The sequence below is a fragment of the Chenopodium album genome, chromosome 3, assembly GCF_948465745.1.
Source record: "Chenopodium album chromosome 3, dcCheAlbu1.1, whole genome shotgun sequence".
Taxonomy (NCBI): domain Eukaryota; kingdom Viridiplantae; phylum Streptophyta; class Magnoliopsida; order Caryophyllales; family Amaranthaceae; genus Chenopodium; species Chenopodium album.
Window position 1 is genome coordinate 84655182 of NC_137836.1, and position 22857 is coordinate 84678038.

At 35.1% G+C, this 22857-nt stretch overlaps 2 protein-coding genes, 1 long non-coding RNA gene and 1 other non-coding gene across 5 annotated transcripts; all 4 read right to left on the minus strand.

Moving 5' to 3' along the window:
- Positions 1-1155: 1155 nt before the first annotated feature.
- Positions 1156-3489, minus strand: LOC145624677 (uncharacterized). Its single transcript, XM_081677765.1, has 5 exons — positions 3123-3489; positions 2766-2830; positions 2593-2656; positions 2045-2191; positions 1156-1488 (listed from the first exon to the last, which is right to left on the minus strand). Exons 1-5 carry the CDS (start codon positions 3400-3402, stop codon positions 1358-1360), a joined length of 687 nt encoding a protein of 228 aa, XP_081533891.1. The 5' UTR covers positions 3403-3489; the 3' UTR covers positions 1156-1357.
- A 632-nt stretch (positions 3490-4121) lies between these two features.
- Positions 4122-4193, minus strand: TRNAT-UGU (transfer RNA threonine (anticodon UGU)). Its single transcript has one exon. It is a non-coding gene; the product is annotated as a tRNA-Thr (tRNA).
- A 658-nt stretch (positions 4194-4851) lies between these two features.
- On the minus strand, positions 4852-11471 carry LOC145624678 (uncharacterized). Of its 2 annotated transcripts, none has more exons than XR_014110474.1 (3): positions 11212-11471; positions 11072-11114; positions 4852-5311 (listed from the first exon to the last, which is right to left on the minus strand). It is a non-coding gene; the product is annotated as an uncharacterized LOC145624678 (long non-coding RNA). The 2 variants fall into 2 exon arrangements; XR_014110473.1 differs by having other exon boundaries at positions 4852-5364.
- A 1796-nt stretch (positions 11472-13267) lies between these two features.
- On the minus strand, positions 13268-21350 carry LOC145624679 (BTB/POZ and MATH domain-containing protein 4-like). Its single transcript, XM_081677766.1, has 4 exons — positions 20755-21350; positions 17412-17757; positions 14058-14337; positions 13268-13757 (listed from the first exon to the last, which is right to left on the minus strand). Exons 1-4 carry the CDS (start codon positions 21135-21137, stop codon positions 13570-13572), a joined length of 1197 nt encoding a protein of 398 aa, XP_081533892.1. The 5' UTR covers positions 21138-21350; the 3' UTR covers positions 13268-13569.
- Positions 21351-22857: the final 1507 nt, after the last annotated feature.

A 22857-nucleotide genomic window follows, 5' to 3' on the forward strand; every position in this document is an offset into this window, starting at 1 on the left:
TATCCAATAATATGGTGACACGTGGACATTATAGGCCCCACTAACGAATTTATGGACATAATCCGTTAGTTGGCAGTGATTGGTGGTAAAAGTCAATTTTCATTTTTTTTATGTGGTGATAAAATAAAACTTTTTTTTATGGAGGTGGTAAAAGCAATTAAGTTGTTTTTTAGAGGTGATAAAAATAAAAAATCCTTTATTTTAACCAAACCACTCGACTACTCCCTTATTCCTATTTCCCAACCACGAGGCACGAACCACCACCCACGCGACCACGAGTCACGGACTGCAGCGAGCGTCTTCGGCAAATGTTCGCTAAGAAATTAACATCACAAGATAATATGGCATTCGAATAATCTCCCTTGTAACATCACTCCTTTTTTTTGGGGGGTGTTTTATTTCAACCATACCACTCGACTACTCCCTTATTCCTATTTCCCAACCAAACCCAAATTACTTGTATTGTGTACCCGTTTTTTTTTTTTAAATAGGTTGATGTTAGTTGAATTATCGAAATTGTCTCCCCATTGTCAAATTTCTAGGTCCGCCACTGCCTAAGGGTAATGATATACCCCTTATTTGTTACCTCTCAAAAACTTGGGGTAACAAATACCCTTACCCTCCTCTTAACAAATACCCTTTCTATAGTTTAATGATTCTTTTCCCTCCTCTTATTTGTTTCCTTTCAATTCCACTCTGTTTCCACTTTTCAAACCAAACGCTCCCGAATGTGTATGTTTGTTAATGTAACGGTGTGAAACTTATAAATCTAATTACGAAGTACTTATTACTTGAAATAAATTTTGATTATATAAAAATTTGATATATTATAATGTTTATTGAGATAAATCGAACAGGACTTAAGTTGAGATGGTTAAGTATTAGTTAATGAACGGTTTTAGATCATTTTTACTTTTTTGGTGAAACTAGTTCAACGTAAAAGTTGAGGTTATTGCCGTTATTTGTAACAAAAGTTGGGTTGTTTATCGGTCTAAAGGTTCAAAAACTTTGTCAAAACTTAAAACATAAAATTCATAAACTTGAAGAGTGGATGATCATGCCAAAAGTATGAACCGGTTGTGCATCAGTGATTAAATACTATGGAGTATATTTTTCAATACTAAAATGAGATGATGACAATAAAGGAAAGAAATCAATAAGACAATCTATTTGGTATTTAATTATTATTTTTTCTGAGAGTGATTATTTTTTCTGAAAAAAATATTATAGCACATTAGCACCCATTACAAATTTTTTTATAGCAAAATCCCCTAATAAAAGGTGGACTATACTAGCTGGGAATTTTTGGTTATAATGTGTCACTTAACAATACAATTAAATTCACATAACCAAGAACTCAGTTTGTAGCTTCCGGTTGAGCAGCTGCTTCTTTGCCTTCAATTTCTGTTTTCTCTTCAGATTCATCTACTTCTTTCTCTAGAGTTTTCTCAACCTTCATAACTCGAAAAATTGCAAGATGAGTATCCCCTGCCAAAATCAGTATAAGAATTCAGCATTTAGTTAACCAAGCTATATATCTACACAATCCTATATATGATTAGAAAATTAATCAATAGGGGACTGTTATTCCTTGCTAGCAGGATCAGAATCATGAGTTAATCAATAGGGGACTATATCCTCAGTCGCGTTCAATTCAAGTTGAACTTGTTGTGCTCACAAATTCAAATAAAAACTCTGCTTAATTCATAATAGCTAGACTTGAATTCAAGCAGTTGCAACCTATTTATATATGTACTGCTTTGGCTAATTCATTTTAAGTTAAAAGTTAAATAAGTTCCTTGGAGAAATACTTGTATACTCATTGAAGAGCTTGTTAAACCTGCATGTTCAAGTTAGTTCTGCTAAACTCATAAAGACCCTGACTAGAATTCAAACTCCATTCGAGTTTTGACCAAACTTAACTCGAGCAACTCATTATCATATCTAGTGCATAAGTGCATTGCTTACACTGCTAAACACATTGATTATGATACATGTTGTCTATATTGCAGCATGCTTGTTATAGTACTAGTTAGTTAATTACCGAATGTGAGCAAGCTTCCAGGAGGTACAACTGCTGTAAAACCGGGTTGTACTCGTTTTTCATTGATGTAAGTTCCATTTGTGCTGTCTAAGTCACTGATGTAGAGACTACCTTCTTTGTTCTGAATTCGAGCATGCATCCCAGAAACTGCAACTCCAACCACATATATAGCTATATTTAGCAAATATCCTAGACTTTTTACATTAATGATAATGTCTAAACACTGTATTTGGTATATGCAAGAAAATGATCAAATTGGTAATCTATTGAAAGATCAATGAAATTGAACATTATTTATCTACGACAAACATATATAGTTTCATGTAAGAATGAACGAGAATTCGTACTTCAAAGTACTCGAATTAACTATTCTCCGTAGATTCAATATTTAGTTATTTACTATAACACGAGTCATTTATGAATTGTAACAACAATACTTCTATTTTAGTAATTCATGGTCTGTGACTGTAGACTACGTGTTACTTTAATTTTATAAAAAACTTATAATACTCGTGCTCGTGTTTTAAAAAAAAAAAATTAAATTATACCTGTGGCAACAGGAATTACCAAATCTGCTTTCTGAGGCTCTCTCCCAATCACCATCTCATCACTCTGATCAATTGACACCATAATATGAGTACCCTAGCTAATGTATCATCATATTTATAATTACATAAACAAGTAAAATGGTGAAATAATAACATAAAAGTAATCAACTTACAGAGAAAATTTCATATGCTCCTGGCATTGGTACCTTAAAACCTATATGTTTCCAATCACCATCTCCTGCAACACATACCATACATAAATCGCGCCTTACTTTAAAAAAAAAGGTATCGGGGAGATGATAAAAATAACTCCGCTAATATAACATATCAATACATAATTTACTGTGGGTTCGGATTTAGAAAAATGTTACAACCAATATAAAAAACTCCGCTAATAGCCTAATATAACATATCGATACATAATTTACTATGGGTTCGGATTTAGGACAATGTGACAACTTCTTCTAGGCCGTGGAATAATAAAAATTAAGTATATATTAAAAAAGTGAACACTATAATAAGTTACTGACCTACAGGTTCAAGAACCCAGCCCTGAACAACATTAGCAGGAGAAGTGTCACCTTTAGAAGCATATACAACTCCAAATTTCTTTTTTGGGAATGAATTGATGATTCTAACACATTGTAAATTTAGCCTTTTTAAACCCAGATTTTGAACAGAATGATAAGAAAAAGCAGAAGTTTCACATTGTAAAAATGTGGGAGAAATTGAAGTTGATGTAGAACAATTTCTTATTAAAGGCTTGGAAATTTTTGTGTAGGACAGAGATTGAGCTACTACTGCTTCCATTATTATTGTTGATCAAATAATTTGTCAATTGGAAATTAAATTTTGTTGGCTGTTTTTTTTTTTTTTTTTTTTTTTTGGGATATGTGGCTAAGATATTTGGATAGGGAAAATTTTAATTTTCTGGTTAATTTGGCATATGAGTTGAGGATGTGGCAGCCATTTATTGCTTGTGATAGTGATATGGATAACAAAATCTTCTAATCTTTGCCCATTGTAAATGTTTGGAATAATACGAAGTAATAGTTTAGTTTAACATATAATTCATTCTCGTTCTTGTTTTTACACTATTGTGACCGTCTAATTTTTTGGCTTTTTCACATTCTTATTTTGATTGTGCATAATCACATATTCATGAGTTTATGATTGTCTTAATAAGTTTTGCACTATTCATGTGTTTATTTTTATAATGCATATTCATGTGTTTGTTTTGACAACGCATATTCATGTGATTACTTAAATTTGACCACGTATATTTTCACTAATATATATCACTACATTCATGTGCTTACATTAATTGTCTTAATTTTGCACTATTCATGTGCTTAATTTGAAAATGCATATTCTTGTGAATAATGTGATCACTTTGACTATGTAATTTTTTACTAATATCACTTTGACCATGCACATTTTTAAAATATATACTCGTAGCTAAGTATTTTCAAAATTAAAAAAAAAAAAATATAATAAAAAAAAAAAAAAAAAAAAAAGAGTTAATAAAATGCCCCCATGCAGGATCGAACTACAGACCTTCAGTTTACAAGACTGACGCTCTACCACTGAGCTATAGGGGCCTTCTGATCAACTTTTAACCTCTTAAATTATTAGAATGTGAAATTAATTGTCAATGTTAGCTTATAACCATTAGTTCTATACATTAATGGACCTAGCAAGCTTATGATGGATGAGTAGTGTAACTTTTAATACAACTGGTTACTCTCAGGTGAACTCTGATATATATATATATATATGGTCTGAAAATTTATCGATAATAATTGCTAATTCTAAGTTTATCTTTGATAATCACTAAAGGGCATTAACAGCCATTACTGAGACTAATCTATTATACTAGTTTATAACTACCTGCAAATTTTTTTTTTTTCCTATATGGTAAATTTTTCGTTTTTTAAAAAAAAAAAAAAAATTGTATGATAAGATCACCACCTCAGCACCAATAATTCATAGAATCCACAATAAAAGGAAACAAAATCACACAAAAAAGGAAAAACTGATTCTAAAGATCATTATGATCATGAGAAAAAGGCTCAATATGCACTCTTTGGTTAGGATCTTGGCATTAGCATACCAAAAATTTTGAATGCAGTCCAGCAGAAAGATAGCTCAGGTTTTCAATCCATGTAAGTATGTAACCATTACCGGGATAAAAACCCAGCCCTGAAATATAACGAGTACTCAAGAATGTAAGTAAGCTGAATGGATATATCATATATATACATTAATACTTTGTGTTACACTTTTGCTATAAGAATAATACACTTTGTTCTTTAAACAACCGCTAAGAAAAAAAAAAAAAAAAAACAACGAATCTTGTGCACTTGGCCAACCCTGATACACCCAAGTCTCCGGCACTGTCAAACACTAATCTCTTTAAGAATCAACAGTCTTTACACATTTGCATTTGCACATATGTATCAATTATAGTTCAGGAGCACAATGCATGAACACTAAAACATACAAATCAAATAGCCAAGACTGAAGGAAAAGAAAGAATAAGAAAATGCTCCCAGAAACCCAGATTGCAGAATGTCAAAAGTCTCAGATTTAAATTTCAGGAGGCAGGAGCAACGTACATCATCATAGCCTGAGATACAGGAATTTGATATGTGACAACAGAACTTGAAGCAGCTGAGAATTCTTGCAAGTTAGCAAATGAGGAGCCCTGTCATGTTTTCTGCAGCAATCAAACGACTTTCAAGCAACATAAATCCACTAAATATAATAGCTCTGCAGTTTTGATGATCGCTTTGTATCAATTATCAATATTACATTTTTTTCGTTTACATTCTAAATATTTTATCAAATATATCAAGTTATATTTGGATAACAGCAAATGAAAAGGAACACTGTTACTCAATAAGCCAGTCAATGACTCAAAGTTGCCACATTTCCTATTAAAAGGTCATCCAAAATATCCTTTTGAAAGCTACCCCTCTACAATAAGATTGCTCGTAGAGGTCCCCTTGATTTACCATACAATCCAGATACCCAGAACTACTGTTACTAGATACATAAACTTTGGCCACTAAAAAAATAAATAATAAAAAATTGAGACGGTCCAATTCATTTAATCAGCCTTATTTCACAAGTACTAGAAGCATTTCTACTAATTAATTGCAAAGTGTTTTCATTTTCTCTAACGCTAAAGTGAAAAGCAAAGCGGATATAAGAATGCATTGGAATATTTTTCAAGAAACTATTACTACGTATATCCAAATTGAAGCAATCATAAGATACATGTCAAACATTTGCTACCAATTGATCAACTAATTATGCTCACATTTTAATTTATTTTTTTTTGACAAAATACACAAGCTATACTTACTTTCATGCAGAAAAGGAAAACATTATCAAACACGAGGATTGTCATAGCTAAATAATATATCCCACATAAGGTAATAAACCAAAGCAAATCAAAAAATTGAGATATGGAGATATTAAAAGTTTTCATTAATGCATTTGACTATAAAGGAAGGCAACTAAGAAATAACAATAATTTAGCCAAGTATTTACTGTCTATTTGAATAGCTAATTACAAAAGGCTGTAAATTGAATGTTCATAGATTGGTCTTTCTCCCTTTAATTTTTTTTTCCATACAGAAGTCTTGCTCAAATCTCTTTTTGCCTTCCCCAAATCTGCTCATCATGAGGAAAGCTATTGATTTGAATTGTGCACCAGTGGAACAATACCCGGTTACTAAGACGTTAACTAAGTCAGATATGACAACATCCCAACTGGTTTTGCCTCGACACTCAGTTGATGAATTTATTGTTCCAAACATGCCTGAAAATATAAGACAAAGGCTGCAAGAAGGCCGGGCAAATATCTGGGTTGTCGATGATGAAAATTGCTTAGAGCATTTTCTGACAATGATAGATCGGGACCATCGCTATTCAATCATTAGTTGGGGTCATGTCCGTGAGACCAGGGAATTGAAAGAGGGTCAACTGATGCGATTTGGGTGGATGAGTAATAAGCTACATTTCATAGTTGCACCAGAAGGTAAGTTTGGTATGATTTTACAGATTTTGATATCTTATTAGAGATGGCTTTCTCTCACTAAATTTGAATCCAAACTTTAGATTTTGACAACAGAGAAATTGTTGACATTTGTTTTGAACCACATACGCAGAAAATTTTCATACATCTCAAAAAACTATAAATATACTCCATGATAATCTATCTGTCTAGTCCAGAAAAGCACATACAGAATAGGCGAGCTGTTAAGGTATATTAGAGAAAAAAAATTGAGAAAGAATAAGTTTTCATCTCCTAATTGCATAGAGATTTAGGGAGAGTTAAAAATAAATTATAGGGAAAAAAAATTTATAAAGAAGGAGTAAAGGGAAAACTGGGGTGGATAAGTGGGTCTGGATCCCAAATTGAAAGATAAGAGCTTCATTGAAGAACAAAAGGAGTAGTTTTTACTTTTCCCAGTTTATGTCGAGTATATTTGGTGAACAAACATATTATGCAGAAAATGACAGCAGGAAGGCAGAACATATTAAACAAAAGGGTGGACAAAATGAAGGTGAACGCAAAGACAAAAACACAGATGAACCTCCTGCTAAAAGGATAAAGGACATGGGTAAGTCTGCCTTGCAACATGGAGAGACTTAGCTTCTCTTTTTACCATAGTCACCTAAATTGTGCATAACCCGTATCGCTTACATTACTTGGTTAAGTATAGATTATTTTTTTTTTATCGAAAAAAAAAAGTACAGAAATATTTGTCTTCCGACTGTTGAAAGAACCTATCCTTTGATCTATGTCAGTAGTATTGCATACAAGAAAACAATTTTATATATCGACGTACTACTTGGAAGTGTTGGAACTTAGATTCCTTAGTTGTAAGTACAGAGATTTTGTTGTGGTGGGAGAAATATTAGTCCACCGCCAATTTAATTTTCAATGCTTCAAACAAGAAAACAAGATCTTGTAGCATATCTACGAAATTTTGCAAAATGCACTCGTAATTCACATGACATCTTCTAGAGAACAATTGACTCCAACAATGATATAAAGATGAAGTATCATTTGATTCCTGTTGCCAAGACAACATTTCAGAAACCTCACTTTGCCAATTTATGCTAATTGAACAATTCATTTCATCCCAAAATGTATATGAATCTTGACGTGCTAGCATGGGTATAAATATATGAGAATTAGTTCAGACCAAAATAAGGAATCTTTTTTCCAATAAAAAAAAGGGTAATTTCTGACAATTGCACAGTTGCACACATACACTACACTACATAAGTACCTAACTCCAAAAGACAAAACGATAATCAATATTCCCATTGTTAAATGGCCATTTTGCTTGCTCCTATTCATTAGACTTGGCATGATGATGACTTTTTGTTATCAAAATTTCTTTGAATTAAAAACCAAAAAAAATACAGTGTGTTTGGTTGGATTTTCTAGCATTTGGTTTGTAAAATTGAGGAAAATTATGTTTTCAGTGGAACACTACATTTCATCTCTACTACAACCTCCAATTTTCTCCAATTTATACTCCTCCCTTTCAGTTTCAGCTTTCACTCTCTTTCTAACTTTTTAATCAAGGAACCAACCAAACGAAAATCATTTTTTACTAAAGATGAAATCCTTCCTACCATAATGCAGGCATGTAGCTTTAAATTGTTCAAGTTCTCTCGTAAAATGTTTCTTTCACAATGTGGTTTTATCTGTAGAGTTGTCTTTACTTCACACCCTACAATAGCTTTCCAGTTATCTATGTTTTCAGTGGAACACAACATTTCATCTCTATTACAATCTTCAATTTTCTCCAATTTATACTCCTCCCATTCAGTTTCAGCTTTCGCTCTCTTTCTAACTTTTTAATCAAGGAACCAACCAAATGAAAATCATTTTTTACTAAAGATGAAATCCTTCCTACCATAATGGAGGCATGTAGCCTTAAATTGTTCAAGTTCTCTCGTAAAATGTTTCTTTCACAATGTGGTTTTATCTGTAGAGTTGTCTTTACTTCACAACCTACAATAGTTTTCCAGTTATCTATGTTTTCAGTGGAACACTACATTTCATCTCTATCCCAACCTTCAATTATCTCCAATTTATACTCCTCCCTTTCAGTTTCAGATTTCACTCTCTTTCAAACTTTTTAATCAAGGAACCAACCAAAGGAAAATCATTTTTTACTAAAGATGAAATCCTTCCTACCATAATGGAGGCATGTAGCCTTAAATTGTTCAAGTTCTCTCGTAAAATGTTTCTTTCACAATGTGGTTTTCTCTGCAGAGTTGTCTTTACTTCACACCCTACAATAGTTATCCAGTTATCTTGTATACTAAATTACTATCTAATATTACATTATTGTAATGAGAAATAACCGCTCAATTGTGAACAGTAACACCTTGTAACGTTTATGAGATTAGATTCTAAAGTAATTTTAGTAACTAGAGGCTACAGGATCGTAGCTTGTTCTGCTAAAAGAAATGCTAGTTCACCATTGATTAAACTTTGTATGGTATAGATAGGGAAACAAGATCATGTATCATAGCTAAGAACTTCTACAAGATACGCCCATGATTCATGTGACATCTTCTAGAAAACAATACCAAGCTAAGCTTAGCCTATTGGCAAGGATTTTACCTTCAGACCTTGAATTTGGTGGTTCATTCACAATTTGGAGTGAGGAAGCCAATACACTTTAGAATCATGGAGTTTTCTTCCAGAACTATCCCTTACTCTCCCCTCCCTTTGACTCCCAAAAGACCTAACTGTCAATATAATAAATATAAAGTAATAAAGATTTAGTATCATCTAATTCTTTTGCCAAGACATTCATAAAATACCTCACACTACTAGTCTATATTAAATGAACACTTCATTTCACCTCAAGTAATCATGCTAGATCCTCGACACGCAAGCATAGGTATAAGTACTTAACACTTTGTTTCGGACTCACCAAAGTAAGAAATTTGCTCATATAATAGGTAGATTATACACTTGCACACATACCCTTACTTGAAAATAGTACAGAAAAATCACGATTAACATTTCTCTTCATAATTATATTTCTAAAACTTGACACTTTGCTTGCTTCATTCACTAAGTTTGGCATGATGATCACTAATTTTTTAATAAAATATATATCATTACAAACATTTCTGTGGGTTTTGAACCATAATATATAGAATTTGGTGGAAATCAATTTTGGAAAAAAATGGTTTCTTTTGGTTTAAAATTTATGAAAAATAGTTTTTTTTGGGAGTGGTATGGCACACTTCCTCTTCATTACTTACCTTCCAGGCTTTCAAACTCTATCCTCACTTTTATCTTTTCCATATCATTTCTAATTTTCCTTTTCTCTCCAAGTTTTCCATCATGGATCCAAACAAAGGAAAACCAATCTTCCATGCATTTTCTATGGAAATGGACAATCACTTTCAGTTGAAATTGGTTTTTGTCCAACCATAAATAGAGGCTCAAAAGTTTAGATCATTAAAGTTCTTTCACATTGGTTGTGTTTTGTTTGATGGTTTTCATAGAAAATGTTTTCCCATTACCCCTCATCTTCATTTGTTTGGTTTGTGAAGAGATGGAAAATTATTTACCCAATAGTGGAAAATAACACTCTCAGTTATGAAAATATTTTCCTAATAAGGGAAGCCACATTTTCCTCCCTCCTTACATCTTTTTTACTTTTCTCTCATCCATCCTCACCGTTCCACTCCTATTTTCATTTTCTTTAAGTGGAGCAGACTCATGGACTACGGTTTCAGCCTAGAAATAGTACAATTTTCATTAACCAAGCCTTTTCTTGTAAGGAAACAAAGATAGGAGAACTAATTTGTAATATTGGTTTTCAAAATACATTTTCCATGAAAAATCATTCTTCATTAAAAATGTTTTACGTCAAACCTACAATATCTTTCACCCTAATTATCTTGTAAACTACATTAGTAAGAAGAAGCTACAACTACTTCTTTGTTTCAAGACATAATGTTTCTCCCAACCTTGCAGGTGCATCGGGAGAATCAGTGGCTGAGGGTACTAGTGGCACTGCGGATGTCAGTTCTTAAGGAGGAAGCTCTATGCTCTTAAACTACCATATACAAAGCTCAGATTTCTTTGTTTGCCTTTGTTATGATTAAGAGCTCATTTTAAATTTATCGGCCTCGAGGTTCGTAAACCTCCATGAGAAAAACATAAACAATTATCTCAATCTGGTCGGAATAAGCAAACAATAAACTGCTTTATTTATGCTGCTTTTCAATATTCTCGGGATTTTGAGGATTGCAATAATTTGAATTTGGGTTTTGAACAATTTTTGGTGAATTTCTCAAATATGTTGTCATGTTCATGCAAGTTTTACAAATCTAATTGCAAAAGGTATGAAGTAATTTCATATCGAAAATTAAACAGAACCAGATGAACAGGTGATGAAGATGAAGATGATGAAATTACCTGTGATTATTTGGTAGATTGTGGTTGAAAAGCCATAAATTACCTGTGATAAATCAGAAGATTGCAGGTTAATTACAATAATTTAAACCCTAATCAGGGTTTCTGTGAATGGAGTAAATTGTAGAGGATTTGAGCCTTACCTGGAAATCAAATCATCATTTTCCAGTGATTTGATTTGGGCCTTGCTCATAGTAGCTTAGCTTGCTTGATTCATGAATGATTTTAGCATGCAGTATCTTGAAAAACCCTAAATTGGAAACAATTTTAGAGTTTCAAGTCGAAAACCCTAAATTGGAAACAATTTAAGTGTTTTAGAGGAGAGAGAAAGAGGAGAATGAAGAACATGATGTACACTTTTAACAAGTTAGAAACAACTGTTTAGTGTATGACTGTACGTAGTATGCAGGTTAGTCACTTGAAGTACAGGTTGAGCCGTAGAGGTAAATAGATCTTCTGTTTTGCACCTCCGATTATCCTAAGATTCGAACTTAAAATACTCCGTAATGTGTGCTTATATTTTTCCCCGTTAATAATATTCACAGCACGTGTTTTTTCCGTTTGTTTTTTAATATGAGTATTACCTTAAATTTTTCTATACACCCAAAAACATCATCTTAAATCCACGTGCAAACCCAAAAACATCATCTTAAATCCACGTGCAAATTTAAATGTTCAAATACTTTAAAAAGGAGAGAGCTTTATCGAATTTACTATATTCAAATATGAAACTTATTAGAGAGGTTGCTTCATTTGTATCAAGAAAAAATGCCAACAACAATTTTAATTTGGAAAATTTGCGAGAAAGGTCCTTTTAAGTGGTTGACCTTGTAAGAAAGGCCCTTTTATAATTAAAAAAAAAAAAAAAAAAAAGTGGCACAAAAGGTCCTTATATCATGTTTGGGTTGTGAGAAGGGTCCTTTGACCATTTTTCGGCGTTGACTTTTTTATTTTCCGGACAAAAAAAGTCACATCTAAGTTCTCTTTTTTCTCCCTCCTCTTTTCCCTCGTTTTCCCCCTTTTCCCCCCTATTAAACCCTAATTTGTGAAAACAATTAACACCAAAACTTCAATTATAATCCCGTAAATTAAAATTGAAGGCTATTCAAAGTAATTCAAGGCTAATCCTTCCCACAATGAGAGAAAATAGGGGAAAAAGAGAACTTAATAAGTCACGTGCTTTACACGTGGCTTTTTTGGCCGGAAAATAAAAAAGTCAACGCTGAAAAAATGGTCAAAGGACCCTCCTCACAACCCAAACATGATATAAGGACCTTTTGTGCCACCTTTTTTTTATAAAAGGGCCTTTCTCACAAGGTCGACCACTTAAAATGACCTTCCTCGTAAATTTTCCTTTTTATTTTATTATTTTTTTTAAACGGAAATACCAACAACAATTTGGTATCTAAATTCATGACAAAAAAAAAATAAAATAAAATAAAATAAATAAATAAAATTGTTGAAATACTTTCCTTGTTTTCTTCTTTTTTAACCAATAATGTTCCATTGCAAATTTCTAATAAGCCAAAATGTTGTGGCAAACTTCATATTCTATAAAGAGTACAACAATTTGATACTCCAAAATCGGTAATATACTACTCCCTCCGTTTTTAAATATTTGTTGCTCTTACAATATTTAATTTATTTCTCTCACCTAGTGGACCCAACATGTATTCACTCTCCTCGAATTCTCTCCTCTGCTTTTGCCTTTTACATTTTTTAATTCTTCCACCAACCCCACTACCTCCATATTCTATTATTTTCTCTAATTTCTCCTAAAACTCCGCACATGGAGAAATTGAGCAAGTATGTAAAATGGAGGGAGTATCTCCTTGCTTTTCTACTTTCCCATTTCGTTAATAACGAGTACAATTTAGTTTATCCCTTTCTTATTTGATTTGAGAAGGATCCACTTACCTCGTCAATTAAACCACCTTGAACTATTTACTAATCAAATTGCATTACTATACTTTGTATTAATAACAAAAGCCGCATTCTTCAAACTTCACCTAAAAGTCTAAAATTATATCTTGACATGGGGGCAAACTACATTGTAAATCATATGTTATGCTGAAAGCAACCGAATAACTGCATCTTCCCCAGAATTCTGATATGATACAGAGAAACAAGGGTGATGTGTATGTAAGGACTACTAAGGAGGAGGGAGAAGGGCCAAAAGAGAGTGACAAGAACAGACAATAACGGTAACTTTAGATATTGGACAAATATTGCAATTTCAAGGAAAAATGAGGTCATTTACATAGACATTCTGCATTAACATTTTGCAGACGCTCATACCAGTCACACACTGGTGCCAACAGCACCCTAAGCTTCGATTAACAACTCAAAGGCTAAACCACTTGTACACAGGTTAGCACACGTCACAACAGTTACACCAGCCCAACAATGAAGCCAATGAAGGTGTCAGTTGTGCCCGACTGCCCTTACCTCTGATGTGTACTTCATTGCGGGAAGCACTGGTACATACAATAAGCAAAAAATCAAGTCCTTGGCCTAACCCTTCTATCATTAGTATCACCACCATCAGAGAGTTGGGCCCACACACTCCGGGACTTTCCACCTGCGCTACTGCAATCATCCTCACAACCAGCAACTGTCTTTAGAAGCTCTGATTGCAAAGAGGGACAGTGTTCTCTAAGATACTCAAAGCCATCAGAGCGCATAACAGCTGCATAGAAGAACCAAAGGAAAAAAAAAAAACATCAGAAAAAGTCCAAACAAATAGCTCAGCACATTCACAGAGATTGCAATAAACCAAATACAAGTAAATGAAAATCGACTAAACTGCAGATAATTTGCAAATACCATAACCAACAATATGAAAAATAACTCAAACTCTCTAAAACAAATGAAAATAATAAATACTTGATATAAGCCAACCCACAACCTATCCCGAGTTCCCAACAAACACACACACACACACATTGAGGAAAAAAAAATGCCAGAGAAACATAGAACAGAACATAACCTGCAAGGTTTTCAGCCGCAAATCTTAAACAGACAGCCTTCAATTCGGAGGCATTGTGACAATCAGCCAATGCTAGAATCTCACCAACAGTATTGACAGATATACCCTTGCACAAGGAAGATTCACACAACTGTCTGAGCCTTCCCAGTCCATATTTGTCTGCTGCCGCCAACAACTTACCTATTAACAAATCAGCTATATGGGACTCACAAGAGGAACTTAGTGAAGCAAGGTCCGCCTCTTCCACTAGAGCATCTCTGTATATAAAGTGCAACATAGCCTGAAAATAATGTTCACAAATTGTTAATGTGCACGTCTATTTGAAAATAAAAAAGCCATTAAATCCATTTTCCTTGGTTTCTTTACTGCAAGTTAAGATTAAGGATAGTGGAGCAAGACAATCAATCAATCAATCAATCAAAGCCTTAATCCCAAAAGTGGGGTCGGCTAACATGAACCAAATTTGATTATTCCGTGTAGTCATCAACATAAATCTTTCTCCTCCATCCCTTACGATCCAAAACTTCATCCTCACGTAAATCCATGCACTTCATATCCTTCCTCACTCCTTCCAACCAAGTCATCTTTGGTCTCCCTCTTCCTCGTTTAATCCCTCCATGGTCCCACTCTTCCACTCTTCGCACCGGTGCACCCTCGGGTCTCCGTCTTACATGTCCAAACCAACGCAGACGATTTTCCCTTAATTTATCTACAATGCCCGCCACACCTACTTTCTTGCGAATAACCTCATTTCTGATTCTATCTCTTAAAGTGTTTCCACACATCCACCTTAACATGCGCATTTCCGTAACCTCCATCTTTTTAATATGCTCTTTCTTAGAAGCCCAACATTCTGTACCATAGAGCAACACTGGTCTTATGGCAGTCCTGTAGAATTTTCCCTTCAACTTTAAGGGAATGCTGCGGTCACATAGCACTCCCGTGGCCGCTCTCCATTTAAGCCACCCTGACTTAATCCTGTGGGTCACGTCTTGATCAATGTCACCATTCTTCTGGATGATCGACCCTAGGTACTTAAAACATTCACTCATGGTCAAATCCTTTCCATCCAAACTCACCACTTCATTGCTTGTCCCCCTCTGAGTGCCAAAACGACATACCAAATATTCAGTCTTACTCCGACTTAGCTTAAACCCTCTAGATTCCAACCTTTGCCTCCATTGCTCCAACTTGACATTAACCCCATCCTTAGTCTCATCCACCAAAACGATATCATCTGCGAACAGCATACACCATGGAACCTCATCTTGAATTGGTCTAGTTAATTCGTCTAGAACCGTTGCAAAAAGAAAAGGGCTTAATGCAGACCCTTGATGCAATCCGATTGTAATAGGGAAATCTTTTGTCAACCCTCCGCATGTCCTCACATTTGTTGACACATCCCGATACATATCCTTAACTAGGTCTACATACCTTCGTGGGATACCTTTCTTCAACATTGCCCACCAAAGTATCTCTCTTGGCACCTTGTCATATGCCTTCTCTAAATCAATAAAGACCATATGAAGATCTTTCTTCTTTACCCTATAAAACTCCATCATTTGTCTTATCAAATGGATTGCCTCCATAGTAGATCTCCCAGGCATAAAACCAAATTGGTTATCTGAAATGCTTGTGCATGCCCTCAACCTTTGTTCAATCACCCTTTCCCACAACTTCATAGTATGGCTCATAAGCTTAATTCCTCGATAGTTAGAACAATCTTGAGCGTCTCCTTTGTTTTTATAAACCGGGACCAAGGTGCTCTTCCTCCAATCTTGTGGGATCCTTGTAGCCGTCCATATCTTGTTGAAAAGGTTTGTTAACCAATCAATACCAATCTTACCCAAACACCTCCACACCTCTATCGGTACCCCATCAGGGCCAACCGCCTTCTTAGGTTTCATCTTCCTCAGTGCAATCTCCACCTCTACTCTCCTAATCCTTCGCACATACTCCATGTTGATTTCTTCATCACTCATAGAGGTATCTCCTATCACAACTCCATTACTTCCATTAAATAATTCATCGAAGTACTCCTTCCACCTGTCCTTGATGCCCTCCTCTTGCACTAGGACCATTTGGTTCTTATCTTTGACACACTTCACCATGCCAATATCCTTCCTTGCCTCTTGTCTTCTCTTTGCCATCTTATAAATGATCCTTTCTCCCTCCTTGGAATCAAGCTTTTCATAAACCTCCTGATATGCCTTTTCTTTTGCTTGGCGAACAGCTGCCTTTGCCTTACTCTTAGCCTCCTTGTACGCTGCAAAGGTTTCATCACTCCTACATTTTCCTAAGGCTTGATAGCATTCCCTTTTTTGCTTAATTACTGCTTTCACCTCTTCATTCCACCACGAAGTATCTCTCTGTACCGAAGTTCTTCCCCTTACTTCCCCTAAGACCTCTTTGGCCACTCTTAGGAAACAGTTCTTCATTCGTAACCAGGTCATGTCCGGATCCACCTCTCCATCCCAATCCGCTTCTTCAATTACCTTTTCTGTAAAAACCTAAGCTTTTGCATCCCTTAGGGTCCACCATCTTATCCTTGGTTCTTCTTGTCTAACTTTTTTCTTCGCCTTCTCTTTCAGACGAATAGTCATTACCAATAGCCGGTGTTGGGTGACCACACTCTCCCCTGGGATAACCTTACAGTTTATGCAACTTTGTCTATCTATGCTCCTTGTGAGCAGGAAGTCTATTTGAGTTGCATTTGCTCCATTCCGAAAAGTTATCAAGTGTGAATCCCTCTTCTTAAACCAAGTATTAGCCAAAATTAAATCATATGATTGGGCAAAATCCATAATAGCTTCACCACCGGCGTCCCTCTGCCCATACCCAAAGCCTCCATGGACACTCTCATAGCCATCTCGGCTCGCCCCAACGTGCCCATTTAGATCCCCTCCAATATATAACTTCTCTGAGTGGTGGACACCCTGCACCACCTCGTCTAGGTCCTCCCAAAATTGTCGTTTCTCTTCTGCATCTAAACCCACTTGGGGAGCATAAGCACTGATAACATTCACAATCTCCTTGCCACATAGCAACTTCAGCCTTATCAACCTATCGTTCTTCCGATAGACCTCGATCACCTCTTTTGCCAACCTCTCATCGAGAACCACACCAACTCCGTTCCTAGCTCCACCCATTCCTTGTTCTGTGGCTCGTTTCTTGCCCAACATACCATACCTTATACCCCAAAACCAAGCCTCGAGCTCCTTCTCCTGTCCATCAAAGAACTTAAAAAAGAATATTCCACCGGTAGATAAAAATGCATTCTAAGTAGAAGGCATACAGCATATAGAAATTTAGATGGCAGACAAAAAGGTTTGAAGCCATTAGAAAACACATCACCTTGAATACTTTAGGCTCCACGTCGGTCACAGTAATCTCTTCTTTTCCTTCCTCTAACTTGTCCAAAAATTCAGAACGAAATACAGGTGACCGAGCAGCCAAGACCAATTTATGTGCATGAAATTTCTCTCCAGCCACATCAAAGATAATATCTGAACCTTCTACGTTCTCTAGTAACATGCCAAAATGCACTCCCATGTCAGACTCAGGAACACGAATTGGGTGCAATCTAGGACATTCTACTGATGACACTACAACACCAACAGTACAATTGATTTTCAGACAGTCATCCTTAAGGTACGTCGATGTCTCAAGCACACTCCTCTTGAAGAAGCGCTTATATCCCCTGCATGTATAGATGAACAACCATAAGGATTAAGAAATACATCAAGCTTCTTCAAAAAAAAAAAAAAAAAACACACACACACACAAACACATAAAGAAAGCAGTTACACCAGAGAGATAAATCAGAAATCTCAAAACTCATGACCAACCACAGTGATTGAGATAGAAACAAAAAGGATCAGTAATAGTAGTATAGTACATACAGAAACAACAGAAGGAACAAAACATACTATATCAGCATAGCATAGAACCCAATGGGGAGAATATATTGATAGCTAAACAAATTAACTAGAAACAGGAATACTCTCCAAAAGGTGAGATTAGTGATAGCTGACTGGGTTCCTATTTCCTAACACTTCCATTAACTCCAAAGTCCAAACTCCAAAGCACCTCTCCGTTCACAGGAAGCACGTTAGCATCTATCTGTCAGTGATGTAATTCCTACATGTTTCCCTTCATGTTCCACTCCCTCCCCCACCACAAATCTCTGTATCCATCTCAGTGATGTAATTCCTATACGCTTCCCTTCATATTCTACCCCCTCTCCCACCAGAAATCTCTGTATTCATCTCTGTATGACCCTACCACTTGGATTAGATAAAATCAGCTATGAGCCACATGGAATGACCTAGCACCCTTGCTACCTGATCACCAAACTAAGGGTTGAGGATACGACACATCCCAAAAGATTACTATATACTTCCTTCAACAAAAACAAAAAACAAAAAAAGAAAGAAGAAAAAAAAAAAAAAGGACTGCAACTGCAGCACTTTGACAATTACAGTTACCAATGCACAACATACAATGAAACTAATATAACAACATTTTAGTTTATAACATATACTTTCAATAATATAGCAAAAAATACGTGATCAAAGTTAGCATAAGAATAGTGCAAACCCAAAAAATAAATATAAATAAATAAATAAATAAATAATAATAAAATAATAATTGCAATTATTTTGAAATGGAGTAAGTATGTATGTTACTAGGTCAAGAAATATTCAGTCTATCATGCTACTAGAAACTAGACAGCCATGATTTTCAATGTCTAAGCAAATTCCTTAGGTAGATTGCCAGCTAAATTCCCCGGAAAACAACCAAATGCTAGCCAAAATTTAAAAACCACAATACTTTTTGTATTAATTTTTTATAAATTAAAGGGGAGAAGCAGTAGGTCTTATTAGAACAGGGGAGCACCAATGTTCAGTGGAAATAGTAAAAGATCATTAGAATTGTTGTTGCGTTAAGGAAATGGGTGTCCTGCAATCAGTGCCCTCTCAATAAAGCCAATAGAGGTAAATATGGGAAAGCTGACTTAGAGAATTAATTCAAAAAAAAATCTTCTCAATTCAGAGTAAAAATTAGTAGATATTATATGGTGCAGTCGTGCAGATCATAATAAGCATACATGAGAGGATTTGAAATAGAGGTACACAACAAGATAAAGGCGAGGATGATTCACTTTAGTTACATCTGTCTTTGCTTATACTAACTTAATTTCATAGTGGCTGTTCCAAGTGGAATGACTGAGCCCAGTAAAAATGAAATAATCGCTTGAAGTTGCTAACCTTCCTTGGTTTAAAGGTAACAATATTGTCACATACCCATAGACACCAGGGAATCTCACTTATAAAACGAAGGATGTGCATATTACACGCACACGGAGGAGGGAGAAAGAATTGGTTAATTAAAAGGAAAAAAAGAAAGTAAACAGTAGTACTTACCCTCCACAAATATTCTATTTATGTAGGCCTTTTATTTTATGACACTTTTAAGTTTTTAACAGCCAAGTAATATAAAAGATATTTATTACAAATGTTATCAGTAAGTAAGGGTCTTCTTGTCATATACAAGTCCTCGCTCCCCAACTTGACCACTTGATTGCAATTCAACACATCCTCCCCAACCCCCCCTCCCCCTCACCCCTTTTATCCAAGACTGCCATCTTTGTTTCATGGCTCAGTCCTAAACAGCTAAACCCATCATGAAAATCTGATGAAAAAAACAAGCAGAGGTACATCCACTAATGCACACCGTAGTATAAAAAATAATTCCCATGACACTCTTCAAAGAATCATAAATAACAAATATACATAGCAACAAGCACAGAGTATGCAACCTATGAAAGAGCAATTTAAATTACTGAAAAGCTTCCTGAAAACCTGGCACATGTATCAGCTATGACATGTATCCGATCAAGTTAATTCAGAAGACCTTGAACATGTCAAAGGTCAAAATCTGACAGAAATGTATAGTCTCAAAGAATACAATAGATTTGAATTGACACGCTCAGAAGAACCACACACTTTGCAATAGAATTTGCAACAAATTCCCTTATTTATCTTCTCCTAAAATCCTATAAAACTCGAGAAATTCTTGGACGATAATGTATTTTAATTATTTCCTGAGCTATTCTCAATTTCTCCGTCTTTTCCTCTAGCAAAAGGTGTTACTCTTGTCTAACACCTAGATCAAGTCGAGTGCATTCACAATACTGTCCTCTTTCCCTTCAAATAGCTAAGTGTACAATCCAGCAAGAAATGACTCCGAATCTCCAATTCAAGAACAATAAACTACCAAGCCCAAATTACAACAAAACATAACATCACAACTAACTAGGGGAAAACAAACCCAGTATATTACAATATCACCAAATAAAAGGGAGCTCTATAACCCTAGATAATCCCTTCCACGAACATACAAACTCAAAATGATGTTCCCTCCCTCATTCGCCCCGAAAGTGATCCAAGACTCATATTATCCACAATATCGCACAAAATTCAGTTTCAGATATCAACAATTCCTGGAACAAGTTAGTAATTTCAACTCGAAATCCAAAATTCAGCTACCAAATCCACCCTTCTTTCCCAATTACCCAAAATTAGCAACAATCAATCAATGAAACCCATAAACAAAACAACAATCAACTCAAAACAAAAACAATCAATCAAACATTCAATGAAGAAAATTAACAGCATAAACCAAGAAGACATACCACATACTACCCCTATACTTCAAAGTATAAGGGCCACTCTCCAAAGAACGATCAAAATGACTATGAACCTTATGCTTGGGTTGATCACCTTGATCAACAAGAGTAAGCTCAAACAAAGCCCTGACATCGGTACCCTCGCTCGCTAAAGCGATGAAGACGGAGACATAAGCTGAATTATCTTCAGGATTTTTGCCATCTGGGTAGAAGTAAATCGCCCATTGATACCCTCCAACGCTGAAATTATCGCTCGCAATGTGTTTCCCAACTCCCATACCTTTCGCCAATGAATAGCCTTGGATCACGAACTTGTGAGACCCATTTACGGTTTCCGTCACCACTCGCGAGCTCGTCGGAGAAATCACCGCCGTTGAAGCTTCCGACATGGCTGAAGAATCTAAATGAGGAAAGAAAGTTGACGCTAATTCGCGAAATTCATGGAGAATTTGGGGATTAATTTGGGAGTTTTGAGGAGAGAGAAGATGAAGTTAGGGTTTACTTTGGGGACAAAATGGAAGACGAATAGTCAGATTGATTTGATGATTTTTCTGGAAAATATGAGGGACTTAACTTGTTTTTTCGAATTCATGAGTCATGAGTCTCATGACCGCGTTCTATCGTTCCAAGACTTCGAACTAATCTTTTATAGTAGGGATCCTTCTCCTTAGATTAGGACTTTACACTTGTTATGGACCTTATGATGTATTAGGATTTGAATTCCTGAATGTTTAGGGACCTTGAATAAAAATTGATTCTATCATTACGTTTTTTTGTAGGATTTGAAGTTCATGGGATAATTAACACAGATCGTAAGTTTACCCATGTCCAAATTGGTCTATATAAACTAGAAATGAGTTCGGGAGCGAGGGTACTAAAATAACGTTTCTTTTAGAGGGAAATCACTATCCTAGCCCTAGTGCGGCCTTTACTAGCTAATCCTTTTTCACAACTACGTAATTCCTAAAACTAAGGGCTTGTTTGGCATCAGTTTTAGTTTTCAGTTTTCTGTTTTTTTTTAAAACTAAAAACCAAAATCAGGAAACAAGAAAAAGGTGTTTCCACTTTTCTGTTGTCAGTTTTCAAAATTATCATAATTTTAACAAGTTCATATAATTTTTGATTCATTATGGGACACATATCATATACTTTTAGAAAACAAAAAACCAAAAAACAGAAAACCACAGCGGTGCCAAACGAACCCTAAGTTAGTTGATTTTATTTACAAGCATCAATCACGTAGGAATTACATTACAAAATCGTTATTTTTTATTTAATTCAAATTTGTGAAAAGGAGCAAAAATAAACAAGATTCGCCTTGGCTTAAGTGACCAATATATCAATTAATTATTCAATTATAATCTTTATTTAACGCAAGATACTATGTGGAATTAATTAATTAAGAAATTCTTGTAGCTGATCAAACAACACTAATTGATTAATTAAAGTTCCTTTAAACAAGAAAATCAAAGTGATTTATCTAAGTGCTCGGGATTTTACCACTTCTCTTTGCTAGATCTTTGTTTAGAACACTTGTGAACTTCTTAAGGGGTGAGTGTTTAGGACAAGAGGGGCCTGGTAGCACAAGTTCACAAGATTTCTGCCAGGATTTTAGGTTAATTTTTGTGTGTTTTAAGCCTCGGATTAAGCCTCTATTTATAGGGAATGAGTAAGATTAGGGTTTTGAACATTCTGCCGCAGCAGGTGTCACGCGCATCTGAGCTAAACTCAAAACGAACCGATTTGACCCGACCTGAACTCAACATGATCCGAAATTGACCCGACAAATAACCGATCTAATCCGATTTGTTTTGACTCGAACTGATATTTACCCGACCCGATTTTTACTCGATTTGACTTTTACCCAATCCAAATTTTACCCGACCATAATTAATTATTGACATTTTTATTCAAGTTCTTATACTACAATACTTCCTTTGTTCTTTTTTACTTGATCTGTTTCTTTTACCAAGCTTGCCAATGCAAAACTTTATCGATCAATAACTTAAATTCTTTATAAGTAAAAATTATAAAAGTTGTATATTATGATAGTACTTATTGAGACGAATTAAAAAAGATATCATATGAATATATTTTTCGTTACATATC

Bases quoted from the DNA above. Each gene is read 5' to 3' on its own strand.
- LOC145624679 (XM_081677766.1), bottom strand. From the start codon at position 21,137: ATGTCGGAAGCTTCAACGGCGGTGATTTCTCCGACGAGCTCGCGAGTG. The intron at 14,338-17,411 runs GTGATGTGTTTT...CATTATTTTCAG, and splicing joins TGGAGCCTAAAGTATTCAAG to GCTATGTTGCACTTTATATA. The intron at 13,758-14,057 runs GTTATGTTCTGT...TCTTCTATGCAG, and splicing joins TGCGGCTGAAAACCTTGCAG to CTGTTATGCGCTCTGATGGC.
- LOC145624677 (XM_081677765.1), bottom strand. From the start codon at position 3,402: ATGGAAGCAGTAGTAGCTCAATCTCTGTCCTACACAAAAATTTCCAAG. The intron at 2,831-3,122 runs GTCAGTAACTTA...TATGTGTTGCAG, and splicing joins CTGGGTTCTTGAACCTGTAG to GAGATGGTGATTGGAAACAT. The intron at 2,657-2,765 runs GTAAGTTGATTA...TCAATTGATCAG, and splicing joins GAGCATATGAAATTTTCTCT to AGTGATGAGATGGTGATTGG.